Below are 20,133 nucleotides of genomic sequence, written 5' to 3'. Positions count from 1 at the left end.
ATCATCTTTACTAAAAGATGCATTTTTATATTCTGAATTCAGGCATACTAAGCCCCATTTCTCTATCTTGTCCTAATGGGAGGATATGCTTCTAAAATGTTATAAGCAAACTCCCATTCTATCCTATGGGACAGATAGCCTTTCCATAGTAAAACATGAAACCCACTGTAATTAACCACCAGGAATGTCACACACACCAGTACATGTCCTCCCTTTAATATACATGTCACCCCGCGCACACAGGGGTACCTTGAGCTTACCTTACGGGTGATTTACATGTGATTTACATGTAAGAAAAGTGAAGATTAGGGCCTCCCAAGTGGGTGCACTTGCCAGGTCGACATGGCAGTCACAAACCCCGCAGACACCGCAGTAGCAGGTCTGATAACCCTTTTCAGAGCTGCATGGGAGAGTGGAACAATCAGTACTGCAGGCCATTCAGCAGCATTTAGTTAGTCAAACATGCCAATCATGGAACCACCAATCCATAATCCAATTTACAATAGGAGCCCTTGCACTTTAACACTGAACAGCAGTAAGAAGGAGCGCAGACACCGAACCAGCAAAAACTAGGAGGCCAGAAAGGAAAAAATTGGGAAAACATGCCAAAAGATGCCAGAACTAATGGGCATTTATGGTTGTCCATATATGTTGATGATGAGGAGAACCAGTTTCTAGAACATTTTGTCAGAAGGGGTCCTTACGCCTAAAAAGGTTTGACAATGGGGTCTCAACATCAAAAGGTTTGAAGACCACTGCTCTAATTGTAGTTAAAGAGTTAAAATTCAGGTTATGATGTTAATCTATCACTTTTCACATGTCAAGGGAGAAATGAAGTGAAGCCTGAACACCTTTGAGGAGAAAAGAGGGAATTTCTTTCAGATCCCCATGAATTGCCACAAGAGTCCCCCTGGGGTAAAGGCCCAGTCTCAGTGATGGCATGTTCACGGTTTACCCCTGCACAGGAGACTTTCCCTTCACTATTTTGAGATGACCATGATTGTGGGTGTATTAATGTATCCGTATTTATGATTTCTCGTCTGCTTAGGAAATAAAATGGCATACCTTCTAATATATACTGCCAGGTGGAACCACACTAATGGAATGTTGTAAGCTAGTTTGACTACTAGCAATAACACAAGATCACACTGTTGCTGTCAGATAGCACTCCAGCTTTGTGTTTTCGCCTGAGATACCACCATCACAAGAGAACTGAACACTGTGCGCATGTGATGTATCCTAACTCAAAATTTGCAAGGATATGCTGCTCCATTCTAAAACAGAGCATCTTCTAATCCAACCTCTCCCAGCATACATTGACTGCAGCCTGACACAAGCTGTTTATATATATGTGATAGGGCATTGTGCACAGTGCAAATAATGACTGGTAATGTCGATAGGTCTGGCTAAGACCAGAAAGTACCTGTAATGTCACTAGTGAGTTTAGACACCCAATAAGTCATAGTAAATTGACTCTTTCACTTATGCTTGTATCCAGTCTTTCATTCATGCAACCACTGACTCATTCTTGAATTTACACACTCATGCATCCGCAATAGAACATAGTTTCAAACTTAACAACCATTTTCAACATACATTAAGCCCTTGAACGTGGCGCAAATTCCGCCGCGGTGCTGGGAATTAATGAGTGGGCATGTTTCGCATGGCCCCCGCCCGTCCTCCGCACACAACCACTGTGACGTCGGACGGCCGGGGGCCGTCCGCACGCAACGGGTTAAAAAATAAATGTTGAAATATGAAAATATGCTGCCTGTTAAACATCTAAGGTAATCTGTGAGATTCCATGCGACAAAATGCACATATACCCGTAACTACACGCCACCCTTGAGGGCCTATTGCCTTTAACATACACTTTCTAGAAAGAAATATATTGAGCCTACTGCCTTTGTTGTAATTTTCCATAATAAACAAATCACATCTATGGTATCTGACAGACCTTTTGCTAATAAACCAATCGGGTCTACAATCTTTAAAATTGATTTGGCAACATAACATATTTAGGTCTGGTATTTTGATCACCAGTTTTCTCACAAGGTAACTGTGCTATGGTTATAACCACAAGACATACATACCATTATCAAATTATAAGTAGGTGCAAAATTGCAATTGGCAAAAGGATATTCAGCCCCTCTTACAGAGGCCTAATCAGTATTCTAACAGTGCAAGCCTTCTACTCCCAGAGTACATCAGAGGGGGCAACTACATCCAAAACCTTTGCTTACTAAGGTAATATGTGGTATTGCATGCAAGAAAATATGTGCTTAGAGGCTTTTACACCCTTGTAATAACAATCCAGCTTTAAAGGCATATTGATGTCAACATTTGCTTTTCCTAATAACCAAGTCAGGCCTATTGCCTTTGTCTTACCTTTTTACAATAGATCAGACCATAACGTTACCCAATGAACCAGTCCGGTGTACAAGACTTTATCATTTGTTTGTCACCTTTACAACTCATGCCATCCATAGTAATCAAGTATACCGTTTTAAAATTACAAATGTGTTTATAATTATCTCCAAATAGGGCCAAACAATGATTATCTCATTGTAAATGTTTTACCCCTATGGTTTGTCAGATGGCATGACTAACAGCAAACCCTTACTGTAGTAATTAGGGATTCCATGTCACTCCTATCTTGAGGCTATAACGCAGAATCAAAACAATAAACTCTAAAGGCCTATTTGTGCAAACATCTGCTTTTCACAATAAAAAGTCACACATTTTCTCTTTGCCAGACTTTTCCATATAAACCGGTCTAATCTAAGCCATCTGACAGAACTGTTCCCAGTAAACCAATCGAGACTAGAGCATTTATCAATAGAATGTCACCATAAACAACCAGTCGTACTGCATTGAACGTAAGCTTACCTGCAAGGCAAGCATCAGGCACACAGTCAGAAAATTACAGTTGGCGAAGCAATATGCAACTTCTTAAGGGGCCCCTTCAAAGATTCTGACTTTTTCTGTGTTAGTTATGTTAAGTCTCACAGATTACTGTAGCAGGCAAGGGTTGTGCCCCTTGGACCACTGGTTGCTGTAAAAAATATTTCTTTCAACATTCACAAAGGGGTAGGGGTCACCTGATGACCCTTCCCATTTGCGAATGGTTACCACCGCCCTTGAGCTGTGGGTAAAAAATGAATGTTTTGCGATTATAATTTGTTTGTAAAATATTCAAACATTTCACTGCCATTCGATATTAGGAAATGACGTCCTAAATAACAAATCACTGAACACAAATTGCGATTCGATAACATTTTCCCGAATCACAATTTGTGTTTTGTACATATGAAAAAGCATATTTGTGGCCGGTAATGGCCCGACTGTGACCGCAAAACTGCTTTGGTACGTATGCCCCTAAATCTGTCCTATCAGCATATGCGGTGGTATCTATGTATTTGCTTGTTATGAGACAAAACATGGTTCTTTTTAAACAGAACACGGGGTTCAAAATTTTGGAACGTAAAAAGATATGTGAGCCTGCTAGACGCTCCCTTTTGTGCTATTCACATTTATGAAAGATTTGTCCAGTCTGTTTCATGTGTGGCTTATAAGCTGCTACTATGAGAATCGAGATGGCCTGAATTAATTTGCAGCATCAAATCATTTTTACGTTCCTGCGTGAACCATCTTCTGCCATATATTCTTCCAATTTCATGAAAGCAGTGGATTCTAGCACAAGTTTATCAAACGTTATAAAAAACTGCTTTTTAAAAACAGTTTTACGTTGCATATGTTATTTACCCACAATTCACCAGCTGATTGCTACAATAAGAAGCCTGTACACAGGTGAGAATCTGTGTCTGAATTGTAACTCAAATGTGTCCCTATTTTTGCGGCTGTTTGAAGTTAAGATCAATAATGTAGCTGTTAATTGGTTGGGGATGCTTCTGTGCACTTTCTAGAGTAAAGCATTAAAAATAGATCACCACTCTTTCAACATAAACACCTTTGAAAAAGGATTGAGGAAATTATTCATGCTCTGTAATGATCTGGACTTCTTTCAAATACTTCGGCTAGGATCCGTGATAAATCAGTAAAAGCACGTTTGATGCATGAAGTTGTTACTGCTGAGGCATATTCACAGAATATTGAACAGATGCCATATTTCACATTGTCTTCGTCTTTTAAACATTTCTTTTTCACTGATCAAAACGGCAATATTTTTTTAACTATGCTGCCCGGAATATTTTTGATCATAAATTTGTGCATTTTTTTATGATCTGATCTCCTTTTCATTCCCTGAGAATTTTAGTGCATTACATTTTGTATTGTATTTACTGAGCATACATTGTTGTTTCAAGAATACCCTCTACGTTTTTATAAAGACTTGTGATTTGCTAACTATACCCTGTGTGTTAAAATGCCACAATAGTTTGTTTCATTTTGTAGATGTTAGAAATCGGGTTTATTGAGTTAAAATACTGCAGGGATTTCTGGAATTCCCTAACATCTTTGACTGCAAGTTGATGTTTTTTGCAGTCGTAAGACATTTTAAAAATAAGGAGCTGTGCACTGATGTTATTTCTCTGTGTTTTAGGAAAATGTCGCAGTTCTCTGGAGAAGATGAAGCGGTGGTCCAGTCAATGGTCCGACAGTTGCTGCAGAGTGTCAAGGAAAAGATCAGGGGAGCCCCGTCGGCAGAAAGCGCAGAAGAGATTCTCCTTCACTTGGAAGAAAAGGATGAACATTTTCACAAGTAATAGCAGCCACTTTGACATGTTCAAAAAGAACAATTGATGGACAGAATGCAGAACAATGTCATACATTCACCCCAGTACCGAGATCTGGGCCTAAATCCATCGTTTTTTTGCTCACCATGCCATTCCAGTTTGAACCCATCCATATGCAAATCAGTTTTGACCCTGTGCCCCATGGGAACAGGCCAGCCTGAACTGCCAAGCCAGGTCCTCCCTGGACTGGAAACAAGCATCCAAGGACCGTTTTCCGGCTTTCAGCCCTCATCAGCCTGGATAGCTTGATTCCAGTGGCATGGAGAGCACGGGACTCACGTCTGAGCATACCCGTCCCACTCGGGGTGACAAGTGCAAAAACAACAGGTGATGGACAGAATGCAGAACAATGTCATACATTCACCCCTGTACAGAAATCTGGGCCTGAATCCATCGTTGTTTTGCACACCATGCCATTCCAGTTTGAACCCAGCCATATGCAAATAAGTCTTGACCCTGTGCCCAATAGGAACAGTCCAGCCCGAACTGCCAGGCCAGGTCAGGTCCTCCCTGGACTGTAAACAAGCATCCTAGGACGGATTTCGGGATTTCAGCCCTCATCAGCCAGGATAGCTTAATTCCAGTGGCATGGAGAGCACGGGACCCACGTCTGGGCATACCAGTCGGGGTGACAAAGGCAAAAAGAACAATGATGGACAGAATCCAGAACAATGTCATACATTCACCCCAGCACAGAGATCTGGGCTAGCCTGGCTGAAGAACGGTGACAAACCCCGAAACGGGTCCAAGAATGCTTGTTTCTAGTCCAGGGAGGACCTGGCTTGGCAGTTCCGTCTGGACTGTTCCTATGAGACACAGGGTCAAGACTGATTTGCATATGGCGGGGTCTAAACCGGGGTGGCATTTTATTTTACTTATTTTATTTATAGAGTTTTATATAGCACAAACATGACTCAAAGGTATTTGAGCGCATCACAGTTGCATGATGTCGCTCTTTTAGAGAACAGCGGGTACAGCAGTAATATACATAAGGTTCCTGTACGTGTCTTTCGTATCAGTTTCTACGATAACAATTAGGATCAATTAGGTGTACAACGTATAACAGTAGTATTATACGAAAAGTTCCGATGTGTGCCTTCATATCATTATTATCAACAATATTACAAAAAGATCCATTAGTTGTATTACTGTATTGTCTACAGAGTCTTCACCGCTAACTGGTGAGTTTGCCCTTATATTCGTTATTGATCACGATGCAGATGGTGATCAATCTTTGTTTAGGGTAGGAGCTTGCTCATCAGGAATATCTTTGCCTCCCTTTTGAAAGTTGATATGTTTGGGATTTTTCTAATGTTTTGAGGGAGTGAGTTCCAGATTCTGTGGGCCACTCCGGAGAATGCTCTGTCATATGTTTTCTTCTTCTGAAAGATGGGAGGTTTCAACAACAGGTCTCTGGCATTCCAGGATGGTCTGCTTCCACCTGATAACTCAATTTTCTAGGCTAGGTACATTGGTGTTTTGTAGTGGAGCGCTTTGTGGGTAATACATGCCAGTTTTAGTTGAATTCTGGCTTCATATGGTAGCCAGTTTAATGAATTCAGGTGTGGGGAGATGTGGTCATATTTTCTTGAGCCTGTAATGAGTCTTGCGGCCGCATTGAGGCAGGCTTTTAGTGATGCTGTGGATATTTTTGAAAGACCTGTTAATGTTGTGCAGCCATATTCAATCCTTGATATGACTAAGGACTGAACTGCAAGTGTAAGATTCGATGTGGTGATAAATGGTTTCACTTTTCTAAGATAGTTCAGGTGAAATTGGGCACCTTTTGCCATTGATTTGATGTGGGCTTTCCTGTCTAGGTTCTTCTCCAGTGTGATTCTTAGTGATTTGGTCAAGTCATCTAGGATAGGGGTACAGTTTAGCGCTGTGATCAGTTTGGTCCATTCATTCACATCTGCCGAGCTTTTTCGAGGAGATATTAGTAGGAATTCAGTTTTTTGCGCATTTAATTTCAGATGATTGCTAGTTAACCATTGTACTGACACTTTTAAGACCTCATTCATTGTCTTGATCTCTTCAAGCGACGAGATCTTGATGTAGATCTGAGTCTCATCTGCGTACATGTGATAGGAGATGTTTGCGTGCCAGAGAATTTCTGTAAGGGGTTCGACATATAGGTTGAATAGTGATGGAGATTATGTTGATTCTTGTGGAACTCCAATCGAGTTAGGGCATGGCGGGGATAGTGCTTGGTTTACCAAGATTCTTTGTGTTCTGTTTTGCAGGAAGGATTTAAACCATTTCAGTACAGTTCTAGATAGACCCATCCTGTTTTCAAGCCGGTCTAGTAGTTTTTCATGATTTACCGTGTCAAATGCGGAAGACAGGTCCAGAAGAACTAGTAGACATGTTTCATTGTGATCCAGAGCCTGTAGGGCGTCATCCACTATATGTAAGATCGCTGTTTCTGTATTGTGGCCTAGTCTGAATCCTGATTGGAGGTCGTCCAACAGGCTGAAATTGGAGATGTGGTGGCTCATTTGCTGTTGCACGCATTTTTCAAGCAGTTTGGCTAGTAATAGATTATTGGTCACTGGACGAAAGTTGTTTGGGTCTGCCGGGTCCCCTGTAGGTTTTTTGATGATGGGGAGGACTTGACCTGTTTTTAGGCATTCTGGTAAGGTGCCTTGAGACAGTGAGGCATTGATTATTTTTGTCCATATGGGGACAACTGTGTGATTGATTCTTTTCAGGCATTTTGATGGGAGGGAGTCATTGTAGTGGTTATTTGGTTTGATTTCTGATAGAATTGTGGCAATGGTATTCTGGTCATATAGCTTGAATTTCGACCATTGTGCTTTATTTTTCTTCATAGCTTGAGTGATGTGCATGGAAACATCAGTTTGTGATGTTAATGGGCTATGAAGGTTGTCAACTGCCAATCTAAGTTCCCTTTCTAGAGAGTTGGCCTTGTCTGCGAAGAAGGTTCAGAACTCCTGGGAGCTCAGTGGGGTTTTAGTTGATTCCCGAGCAGTTTTGGCCAGTTTATTGGATTGTTGTTTTAACATCTCGAATAGTTTCCCTGGTCTGTTTTTAGCATTATCCAGCTCATTTCTAAATAAATATTTTTTGGATCTGAGAATGCTTTTATTGTAGTTGTTTCTAATTATCCTGAGGGTTTTCAGCTGGGGGAAGATGGGTGCTGTCTCCATTTATTTTTTGCTAGTCTTAGTCTCTGCCTTTCTTCATTTAGTGATCCATTAAACCAGGGATTTTTTTTCTCTTTCTCTTTTATTCTTTTCAGTTTTAGCAGCATGGTGGAGTTTATTATGTTCCTCATTGATACGCTGTAGTGATTTGTGAGTTCGCTAACGTTCATCACATTTTGGGTGGATTAAGATCCTTCTCACATCGTGCTACTAATTGCTCAATATTATGGTATGGCATGGTGAGCAAAAGAACAATGGATTTAACGCCTATCTCTTGACTGGGGGTGAATGTATGATTCATTCAGCATTCCGTCCATCATTTGTTTGAGGTGCACTTTTCACCCTATGTGAGATGGGTATGCCGAGATGTGGGTCCCTTGCTCACTGTGCCACTGGATTCAAGCTAGCCTGGCTGAAGAAGGGTGACATACCCTGAAACCGGTCCCTGGATCCTTATTTCCGGTCCCAGGATGCTTGTTTCCGGTCCAGGGAGGACCTGGCTTGGCAGTTCTGTTTGGACTGTTCCCAGGAGGCACAGGGTCAAGACTGATTTGCATATGGCTGGGTCTAAACTGGGGTGGCATGGTGAGCAAAAGAACAATGGATTTAACCCAGATCTCTTGACTGGGGGTGAATGTATGATTCAATCAGCATTCCGTCCATCATTTGTTTGCGTGGCACTTTGACATGTTGGCACCTCTACATTGTCTGAATGTCTTTTAATTCACTGCAGCACATCCAAATACCAGGGATGGGAAACAACAAATCGCATGCCCTTGGTGACATTCACTCACTTCCCATCGGCTGCTTATGCATGCTGGTATTTTAGAAATATACTCAGTAAAGGCTGATGATTGTGGGATCATGGTGAGACAAGGCACACACAGAATGGATTCTTCTGGTATCAGTGTATTAAGCATTCAGGTGGAAGTTAGGATTTCTGTGACTACTTTGCTTACTTGGTTTGAGTCCATTTTCTTTAGCTTGTGGCTTTTATTAAAATGTACTTTTCCTCCAAATTGATATCAATCTGTTAACTGCTTTATGTTTTGCTGCGGTACTCATTTTATTAGGGCCAGTGAACAGCAATCTAACTGGACCTTAAGCAAAGTTGGATATTAGGAATATATTTTTTTTTATTAAATCCTACCATAAAGGTTAACAATACTCCTCTTTGAAAGCAATGTTAGTATACGAGGAATGATACAAATTATTTAATTCACGAACTAATAACACATTTAGGATAATAGAAAACAATTATTGCATGTCCAAAAATTGATTTAAAAACATATAGACCCTGTACCAGCCAATTGTCATTGGTAGTGCTTGTGTGAATTGTTGGGCACTCTATACATATTTAAATATTCTTGTGATTTGGGGCACAGAAAAAGTACATGATTAAAAACCTGTATATAGTTCCTATAATGAGTTTAGATTTGTCACACTTGCTACACATCTCTTCCCAAATTTGCATTTAATGGAAGACTGTATGAATCTCAAAGTAATTTTATTAGTGCATGAATGATCAACATTATGACCGATATTTAGCATAGCCATACCTGTAACAAGTTTCATATTTTTTTTAATCTGGTGCAATACAAGGTGTCCGAACTATTTATCAACTCTTGTATTTACAGTCTATAGAATTACAATTTGGTAGTGTAAAGAAATCGAGATTTTATTAAAATATACCAAAAAGTGGTGAATGGAATACTTAAAACCAGTCTCATCCTCTGGTAATGACTTAGGGCTGCATCCCAGTCCATTGTTATTTTGCACACTATGCCACCTCAGTTTGGACTCAGCTGTATGTAAACCAGTCTTCTTGACCCTACTCCAATGGGAACATTCCAGCCCGAACTGCACGGGCAGGTTCTCCTGAACCGGAACACAAGCAACCCAAGACTGGTTTCAGCCTCATTGCTCAGGTATATCTGGGCATACACTTTCAAGATATGGGTTCCATGCATACTGTGTCACCGGAGATTTTTTTAAATAACCGGTGGCTCCCATTACGTGCAGTTTACTTGAATTCACACTTCCCACAAGAAGTACAATACCTTAGCAACAGAACATTTTAAACAACAATTTTCCATCTCTCGTGTAATACAGTTCCTTTAATGCTGCTGCAAAAAAAGCTAGAGTCACTTCAGTTCATTAATAAAAAGGAAACAGATTCCCCCTTTGCTCCTTTCATCTAAAAATAACTCCCAACTTTCCTTCAAACAAATGCCACCAAGCACAAAATCTACTTTTCTCGCTCTAAAAATAAGCAAACTATTATAGTTGCATTCTATCTAGCACAACAAAACAGTCAAACTGCAAAGATAGTCCTAATAAATGTGCCTGAACCTAATTATACAACAATAATTTTCCTTCCTTCTGTCACTGACGTGGGTGATCAAAATTTCAGGGAAGGAGAATCCAAGCCTCTGTGTCTTTAATAAAACCAATTTTTTTTCCCACTGCCAGTTTGGAAAATTGCATGGAGGATCTGATTATGTGTTAATTCAAAGCCCTTGCATTACACTCCCAGAAACATGCTGAATATGTTTTGCATAATATCTTGCAAAAGTTTCTACACTCAACCAATCTGCAGAATGCAAGATATCCTGTAATCTACCTCACATAAAGAAGGCCTCAAAAATCAAATGTTGATTCGCACCATACGGTCATATCTCTTGTTTGATGCATTGCATATGACACAATCTTGCGTGGTCCTTACAGAAGGGATATTCTGTCACCTTAGAATTCTTTGTTCTCATGGTTATATTGAATACCACCCTCTCCGAAGCAAAAAAACAGTGTCTAACCCAAAGCTTTAACAGCAGAAATTCTCCTAAAGGAAACTAAACACTGCAAAATTACCAGATACCGCTGTAATTTATTCTTAGTCCAATCACATTTATCCATCCGACATTTTAATAAACTTAACACTAATAAAACATCCCATAAAACGTAATATTTATATTTGGGAGAAATGAAAGATTTTCAGACGTTTTAATACCAGATTATTCCTGCTAATAGAAACTCCATGTTTCAAAGAATGCCATGCTGCGATTCCTGACCTATAAAAATGTTCTGCCAGTGGTTTGCGAACCTGACTGCAGACATCCGTACCTTCATATGGGCCAAAAAAAACCTGCTTGGTCATGGCCAGATGTTGACTCGCGACATACGACTGTACTACCAAGCTACCCACCTCCTAGTGATTAATGACTTGATGTGCGGTGCTGTAACAATGTGACATGTGAGGTGTGGTGCAGCGGCCAGGGCAGCTGACTTCGGAGCACAGGGTTCACGGTTCGATCCCTGGCTCCGGCGGCAGCTCAGCTCAGCACCATGTGACTCTGGGCAATAGCTCACTTAATTTCCATGACGGCCCCCAGCGCCTTGAGACCCGTAAGGGTGAGTAGTTCACGCTTTACAAATACGGATTTACCACTCCGAACTCTAGATGCTGGGATTGGATAAGCTGATGGGACTGGCATACAGGGATCCAATTTCCGGAACCGTACCTGACATGACACAACTGGTGTTTCTAACCTGGAGATCGACACTATGCTCCACGGGAGGACTGGGTAGACTGAGCCTCCAGACAACCCTGTGACATGAGAGTTGCCTCCGCTACTCCTGGTGCCTAGAGGGGTTCGCCAGATGGGACTGATTCAGGATTTCCACTCTTGGGGACGTGTGGGGTAGAGGTAGTCTAAGCTCCTTTCTGGAATTACAGACCCAGTTTCATCTCAGTAAAACCCAGTTTCATAAATACATCTAGCTCCCACACGCGCTACACATGATGCAAAACGGAGTTGGAGGAGTTGCCTGAGTACAGCCCCCTAGAGAACAAACTCCCTATGGGGACTCTCGGTGGGAGAGGGGTCTCCCAAATATACTGAACCTTAATACTTAATGCTCCAACCCCTTAAACCTGCTTAGACGCAAGTTCCCTCTTGAAGACATTGATTAACACGAGGTCTGCATGCCTCTCATGAATTAGCTATTTTTTTTCTGCCTCCAGATGATCCAAACTAGCGTTCCTCACACTACATACCTTACGCCTCAGCCTGTGGCTAGCAGGTTGGACAACGACCGTGGCCTGTGCACGCTACAACCACGCTGACGTAGATTTTTACCATATGACATGGCTATGTCCCCTTATTGCTAATTACTGAGGCAGGGTTGGTGGTACTTTATCCAGAATACTAGAATATCAAACTCCACTCTCACTGAAAGGTGCTTTATTGGGAATCCTCAATGACCTGGGCGACACCAGAGAGAACATAAAGATGATGGGTGTGGTCATCCTGGTGGCAAAAATATATGTATCCCGATTATGGAACACCAACATCCAACTACACTGACCATGTGCTGCAAAGGAGAGAAACTGGTGCTCTCAGCAGGCGGCCCCAGTGTATTAGGCAAGGGGCTGTCTGCAAAAACATACAAGAATCTGGGGTAAATGATGGGAATATTATGGGCTAGACTTATGACTAGCACTGATGTTTTTAAAAGGAATGCTGTACTCTGTTTGTGGTGGCGGGCCCCCCATCTTGTTGTTTATTTAATTGGTTGCAATTGAACTAAAAACACAAATAAAAACTTATCAAAAAGAAAACTTTATGCCACAAAGTTATCCATCTCAATTAAAGCTGCTTCCACAGGATCTAAACATTCCTGGAACACCAATTACCTCAGTTCTCCCAAGCAGAACAATATATATTGTCTGGCCCTTTCTACCCATGTCTCTGACTAATTCTGAAGTTTCTCTAGGAAGACCCCTAACTCTCCAGTGACTCCTGAAGTCATCCATGCTATTAATAGCAAATGACGCGGCTGAATCATGTTGTGCCACTCCCCCTGTGTAATCCTCTCCAAATATGGAAACACTGGAAAAACTAAAGGAATCTTCACAGACATTGCGATTACCAAGAAAACCCATGCCTGCACTGGCCACCAAGGAGTAATTAAAACCAGGCATAGTTGGTGTCGCTTCATTTGTAATAAACCTTTGGGACCCATTGAAAAATATGGAAACACATAAGTTCTCCTGACCGTTCTCTCTTATAGGAAGGCTTTGACTGCCTCTACCTCCTGGCTTGCTCTCCAACTGTAAAATCTCTGGATTTCGAATCTATCACCTCATTTAATTCCATGTTACATGCTTTCCCCTCATTGATATCTGATGATCCAAACAATAATGTAGAATTCCTTTGCTAGGTTTGACGACTTCCATGACCTTTTTCCTCCCATTCGATTTACATATCCAACCACTGACACACTGTCCATTCGCAAAAAGATAGATTTGGAATTGTCCTCTACCAAACTCTTCCCTGCAACAGGCAAATTATGTGCAAATATTGTCCTCCTTTGTCCATTTCCCAACTGTTGAGAAACAACCTGTCCTGGTACCCCATTCTATCTGACTTGCATCTGATTATATTGTCATTTCAACTTAGGGTCTGGTTAAGTTCTTGGTGTATCAAGTCCCGCCGTCACTTTTTCGACAGTCTTCCCACCCGCCGACTTGGCGAACCGTCCGACGTATTTAGATGTTGGCTGGTCCATAGACAAAAGACTGCCAGAGTCCCGCCGACTCCACCAGGAATTCTCAATCTTGTTGACGGTGTATAGGCAGAAGCGTCTGTCAGTAGGACTTTAGCCCAGATTCCCACTGTCCCAATTATGATGTGCCTTTCCGCCATTGCAACTGTGGTGGCAATCTCTCCTACTTCAAGTTGGCAAAATCGAAGGAAATGAGGTAAAAGCGTACCTTTTTTCCTGCTTTCCGTTTCCGTCGTGTACCCCATTGTCCAGGTCCCTCCTTTGCTGCACCAACTCTTTCACGACGCCTTACCACTCTGTTCTCGTAGAGATCTACGATAAGGTACTTGCACAATTGTTCTATGTATCATGTATTGACAATTGCTGTAGCCAGGGGTTCTTTTGCATTGCTCTTACATGCAACATGTTTCTTAGGTGTAATGCAGTAGTGTTCATTTTTTTACTCATCACGGTAAAATGAACACACCTGTATTGACACTTCACACAAAATATTGTTGATGTGGTGCTTGTGGTGCCTGTGAGTGTGCATTCAATAGTGTGTGTATGTTGTTTGTGTGGCATGCAATATGTACAAAAAAGGGGCATAACGCATTACCTACGTATACATTATGACATATTCACAACATATATGTGTAGTAAGATAATGGTCAGTAGTACTTACCTGTCTCCACATCAACATGGTCTCACTCTGTCAGGACACCGCCGCCAGGACACTGCCAGCACAACGGAAACATCTAAATTTGCACGGAAGGAAAACCGCTGGCACGATGGCAACAGAGAACTGTTAACCAGCAGAAAAGACTGCCACCTGTGTAGCAGTCTGCTGTCTGTTGCCGCAACATCTCAATATGGTGGACGGACCACTGTCAGCTTGACAAAGTACTTGGGACCGCCATGGGCCTGCGGTAGTCCCATCAAGATCTAAATCAGGCCATTAGTCTCCAGAAATAGCTTTACTGTTCCAGAACTCCATATACCTTTTCCATCAAAAATATCTCCTCTTTTGTCTCTGCATTTAGTCTTACATGTTTATGATACCACCAACGCTTCCAAAGGTTATCAGTATTGAATCACTTTAGTGAACTGTATGCAAAGAACCAAGAAAATAGCTTGTATTGCCAAAGACAACAATCCTATTGACCTGGCCCAATCTCTCAACAGAAAAATTGAATTGCTCAATAATTTCTCACTTCCTTCATTACCTGACATATTGTCTCTGCAGGGAGACTCTACATGGTACAATTTGAATCTGCCACAAGCCCTAAGAATTCTACTTTCTTCCCTGGGTCGAACATGGACTTCTCACTGTTTACAGCATATCCTAGATCCTTCAGAAGAGTCACTGTTATCTTCAAATGTTCTGAAAACTTTAATCATTCTTGAGTGAATAACAAGATATCATCCCAAAAGATGATCATTCTGACTCTTCTCTCTGTCAAATGAACCACAACAGACTGCAGTAACATTGAAAATCACAATGTAGTGGGTGAAATACTAAAGAGTAAACATGAAACTACTGCTATTTGTTTTCCCATCTGAAAACTTCAAATTTACGATGTTTCTTGTGAACTGGGATTGTAAAATAGCACCAGTCTTACCACCCATTCCTGAGCCCTTAGGTCGTCCCTTCAGTATCCCCTTCATTTTGAAATGGTAATACATCACCAATTGAGTTAATTCGCCCAAATTAGTAAAGGGACTCATTCTTGTATCTTGATGTCTTTCTTTTTCGTCTTCACGGGGAGCAAGTTGTTCAGAAAAGCTGCCTTTGTCAAGGTAACTTCCCCTATTGCTCTTTCCTCAGCATCTCATGAAATTCCCTCTCTTTCAATACTTTTTCCTGCTTTGAAAAACGTATCTAATGAGGGAATCCTCCCTGAACAGGTGTCTGCACAAATTCTATCTTGTAACCCATTATGGTCTCTAATACCCAAGAATCTCACTCCAACCTCTTCCATGCATCTAAATGAAGCCTCAAACTGCCTTCTTCCTATGGTGTGAAACAATTGGAAGTGGAAGTTATAGTCATCTGCAGTGGTTCTGCATGTTAACCACTTCTGCAAGTGTTCCATACACAACTGCATCTCCTTGGCTGAGGTTAGAAATAACTGTTCATCAGAAAGCTACCTTGCATTCCTCTTCCTTGATAGAAATATTGAAGTCTAAATTGCCCATGACTGGAAAAGCGACCTCGCCCAGTCCTGGCAAAAAAACCTCCAGAAAAACTTTCCTCCGTGTACCTTGTGCCTTCCCCAGATTTGAAAATGTAGCTGCATGCTTCCCTAATTAATTTAGGGTGTGTTCTCCAAATAACAGACCCTTTGTTTTGGGTCTATTCTTCACCATGGCCATGTCAACCAATTTAGAATAATTTCTCATAAGAATTGACTTTCTTCTTTCAGTTGCAATAGCTGAATTTGCATTGCGAATCAAACACACTGTATGCTAGTTCCATCACTGTAACTGATCTATATCAATAGAGACACTCTGGGAGAATACCTCCTCTGTCATGTAACAGGTGCACACCACTAGGTCAAAGACATCTAGCAATTTGTTTCGACAATTACTTTTCTAGCCCTTTCTAAGGATTCTTCCTTAATCTTAATTTTATCATATATTTTTCCATTTTAGGAGCCAGTTCTTGAGTACTGCAAATTTTGTTTTCAATCACTGGCCCCCAGGATTGTGATCTTAGAACATTCCTTTCCTCTGTCTGCTGAGGTTGCAGGACTGTATATACTAGGGGTTGGCGATACATTCCGCTCCGCTGCCAGAGTTCGCAGAGTTTTGACCACTCCACATTACGCTTGTTACGGTGAGTTTTGGCAACTCTCTGCTGACCGTCATGTGGAGGAGTTTCTTCTCATATGCGGCTCACCCAACAGTAAGCTGGCGAGTGATTAGTGTCCCCTAGCGAGATTTTCTCAACACTGGCAGTCACGACTGTTCGCAGTGAGAAAGCTGCCACGCGAGTAGAACATTTACTCGATTAGCAGCAAAGAAGCAGAGCCTTTTGACGTAGTGGTGCAGTTCCTGCTGATTTTACAGAGCAGAAAAAGATCCATGTACTAATTATAAGCTTGAGCAGCGTGACGTGCAGATTCCGCCCGCTTGCGGGAATCTAGCAGAGTTTTTGTGTAACTCAGCGGAGTGAAACTCTGCGAGTTCTGCCCATCACTGGTATATACTTGGCCACATGATTCATTGCCCACCATTCTCTGGATCTGGGAAGATGGTTCACCTTCACACCAAACACCTTTTCTCCTTGTAGGTCCATTATCATTTCCTGTGCCTTTATTTCCAAAGGAATTTCCCAGGTCCTAAGCATCTTGCAATACTAATACACTACATACGAACTCATTATTGGCACCTAAAGTTAATAATATACTTTCTGCTTTTTTCTCAAGGGGTAATATTTCTTTGAAAGTGCATGGAATATGTGGTTTTTACCTCCAACTGAACACTTGGTAGTAAGTCTACTCTTCATCCTACTCCTAATCTTACCTTCACCATCTGAATCAGTTGTGGAAAAACTTGATCATGCGGATACCTACATTAATCTTCCTTTGGCTGGTCCTTCTCTCGTCTCAGGTTTTTCTCAATGCTGCATTACCCTCTAGAGCTATAATCACTCTCAAACAACTTATTTAACAATTCTAATCTTTTCTCTGCTTGAACTGCTTGTTTAGGGAATAGACTCAGTGACCCAAAAAGAAACCTTGTCAGAAAAGCATTCTGTGTCTCCTGAGGAAAAACTGACAGAACAAAATCTTACCTCCAATTAGGTCTCCAAGCCTAACTAAATGCCCACCTCCTCCCGAGCCTTACTATTCTACAGATAATAATGTTCCCTAAAGAACTTGGCAGTGGAAACTCTCAACCTTCCGTCCTGTCGCTTTCTAGAACGTTTGCTACAGACTCTTGCCTGCTTGAGCTTGCCACAGCACTGCTCACCTTTGCACACTGACAACCTCGCACCCCTTCTAATGCCCCAATTACTTGCTGGTAATCATTCATTACTCAGAGTATAGTCCTCCTCGCCACATGATTAACGTAGTGAGCTTCAGCTCCACATCTGAACCTTCCAAAGCAAAAAAGTTAGCCTCCCATCCCTTCCCAATATGGCCGACCCATTACACCCTTGACCTCTATAAGAGGCGGGCCGGCCCAACCCTTCAGCCTGAAACTACCAAGCATAAACATGAAGCCGATAGCCAGACAGGGAGGGAGAGATGGGATATCATGTGGCGAGGAATACTATACTAGGAGTAATGAAGATTATATCGGGGCATTACCTCCTCGTAAGTCTTCCTCGCCACATGATTAAAGTAGTGAGCACATACCAAAGCCAAGCGGCTTCAAGGAAACTCTCAAGAAACCAACGGACCAGAAAAGGATGCCAACGAAGCAGGCAAATCCAAAAGACCAGACAAGTGGAAGGACCACCCAAGAGAGAGGCAACCACGAGCAGGACGAATCATCCCGGGACAGATAGACACCGGAAGGGGCGAGAACCCGGACTCCCGGTACATGCAGGGCCCCCAGAACATCCGCCCGAACCAACCACCGAAGGAGGACAGAGAAGGCACGGAACCAGACCGTACTGGGCCAAAAGCAACAACAAACAGGCCCAGAACAGAAAGCAGCAAGCCTGCCCAAACACACCAAGACCACCCAACAGACAGTGAAAAGCGAGAGGGGAGCAAAATCCCAGACGTCGAAACCGAAGAAACAGGGGGCCAACCAACCACAGGACCCAACAAAAAGCTACAGCAAGAAGAGACGCAGTCTGACCGAAACACAGCAACACCGCACGGTGTACCACCAACAGAGAGAGAATCAAATCCACCCGAGGACCGAAGCAGCGGAACCAGACGAAACACAGACTGGCAGGAGCCGCAAGAACAGAATAAGGTGCAGAAATGAACCCAGCGCCCCAACCGAACAACAACCTAAACTAAGGTCACCTAAAAACCTCACCAGCAAGGAGATAAACAGGTGGGACACGGACCCCAGTTGTACAAAGGGCCCCCAAGGAAGGGAGCGCAACACCAAGGACAGAACCCAGGCAAGTACAAGGCAAAACAGACCCAGGACGCCGCAGGAACAGCCCATCCCCCAAGGGACCCCAACCGGCCAACAGCGAAAAGTGTACAGCCAATAAGGACGCCCACGAAGCTCGAAGAACGGAAGGGACCAGGCCCAAGGCCAAGCCACCAGAAGGAAGCGAAAGCCCACCAGGGGCCACCATGCACTAGAAAGCAAAGAGAACCCGGGAGGGACGGGAAGCCAGCACGGAGGAGTGAGACTGCCCTGCTAAGGGGCCAAGCAAAACGCCCCAGGAACTCTCCACATGTAGTAAGCGAGCCGCTGAAGTAAGCACCCAGGAGGTCATACAGCCAGCCAACAACCAGGCCCTACCCAGCCGAACAACGAAGAGCTGACAGGAACAGGAGCAGACCGGGATGGAAGGCAGAAGGCAGAAACACACCAAAGGCAAGAAGGACTGAAGAGCAGGGCGAAACGAGACCGAGCAACGCCAGCACCACCAGCTTGCCTACCCGTGCCAGCAGGCCCCAGCACCCCAAAACCAGGGACAAAGAAGAAAAGGGAGCAAACACCGCACAGGAGACGCAGGCCCCGCCTGGGGAAGGAGAACCGGGAAATCCCAGCATCCCCAGAGCATCAAAGGCACTGCTCAAACACATGCAAACATGGGATAATTCGAACTCAGCGGCAGGAGCGCAAAACATACCATGGAGCCAAAGCTCCACGGCCCAACACTTGCAGCAGCAGAAAACAAGAAAGACGCAACCAGATGAGCACCAATAACAGGACAAACGCCCCTTCTAGACCAAACAAGCCCAAACCCCAGTAAGCAGAGGGCCAGAAGAAAGTGCAAAAACAGGAACCCAGACAAGAAGACAGACAGAGCCACCACCGGGGACACAAACCGAAACCGGGACAAAAGAGACCCAGTCAAGGACACCACAACCTTGCCAACAGGCAAAGGGGCCAACCCAGCAACCCCCGGAGATCAAGGAACGGCCAACAGAAGCCAGACGAGACACCCGCCAGCAGGAGAACCAATCGACCCGGCACCGTCGGGGAACCCAAGCACGCCCCCCAGCCCCACAGGCCGGAGAAGGCTGCAACCACCCAGCAGGGGGACACCAGAAATGGAAGACCGCAGGCCACACCCGCAGACAAGGTGGAAAAGGGAGCCGAGCGCCCGACTCACGACCAAAAGGAAGGGGAAGAGAACAGACACCACCAACCCAGACTGGACCGAAACCGTGGAGACAGAACTACTGGCAGGATGGAACCAAGAGCGGGACAAGGGAAAATACACTCCTAGGAACACGCGAAGATGAGTGTGACCCAGAACCCAGGACTGCTCAGCAGCACGTGAGAACCCCGGATGGTACGAGCTCCCAAGAGAAGGACCATGCAAAGCACTGCCTTCCAACAAGGCACAAGGACACTCGACACACCCTCCGAGGTCGATCCCCGGCCCCAACCCAAAGCCAGGGGGCCAGAGGAAAAGCCAAGGAGGACCACCAGAAAGAGAAAGAGCCCCCAAGACCCCACCGGAACAGCCCCCCACCCCGAGAGGAACCAGGAAGACCGGCAAGACCGACAAT

The 20,133-nt window shown here is 43.4% G+C and overlaps 1 protein-coding gene across 2 annotated transcripts in view; it reads left to right on the top strand.

Moving 5' to 3' along the window:
• Positions 1-20,133, top strand: part of TBC1D32 (TBC1 domain family member 32) — a 940,667-nt gene that overhangs the window by 84,225 nt on the left and 836,309 nt on the right. For both annotated transcript variants that reach the window (XM_078648467.1, XM_078648468.1), the window contains exon 2: positions 4,562-4,720. In XM_078648467.1, coding sequence (XP_078504593.1) covers positions 4,566-4,720 — 155 coding nt within the window. In that variant the 5' untranslated portion in view covers positions 4,562-4,565. The remainder of the gene's footprint in view (positions 1-4,561; positions 4,721-20,133) is intronic.

Source organism: Lissotriton helveticus, chromosome 6, assembly GCF_964261635.1.
Source record: "Lissotriton helveticus chromosome 6, aLisHel1.1, whole genome shotgun sequence".
In the NCBI taxonomy this organism is placed as follows: Eukaryota; Metazoa; Chordata; class Amphibia; order Caudata; family Salamandridae; genus Lissotriton; species Lissotriton helveticus.
The sequence above is the reverse complement of the archived record's forward strand: the minus strand, read 5'-3'. Positions and strand labels throughout refer to the sequence as shown.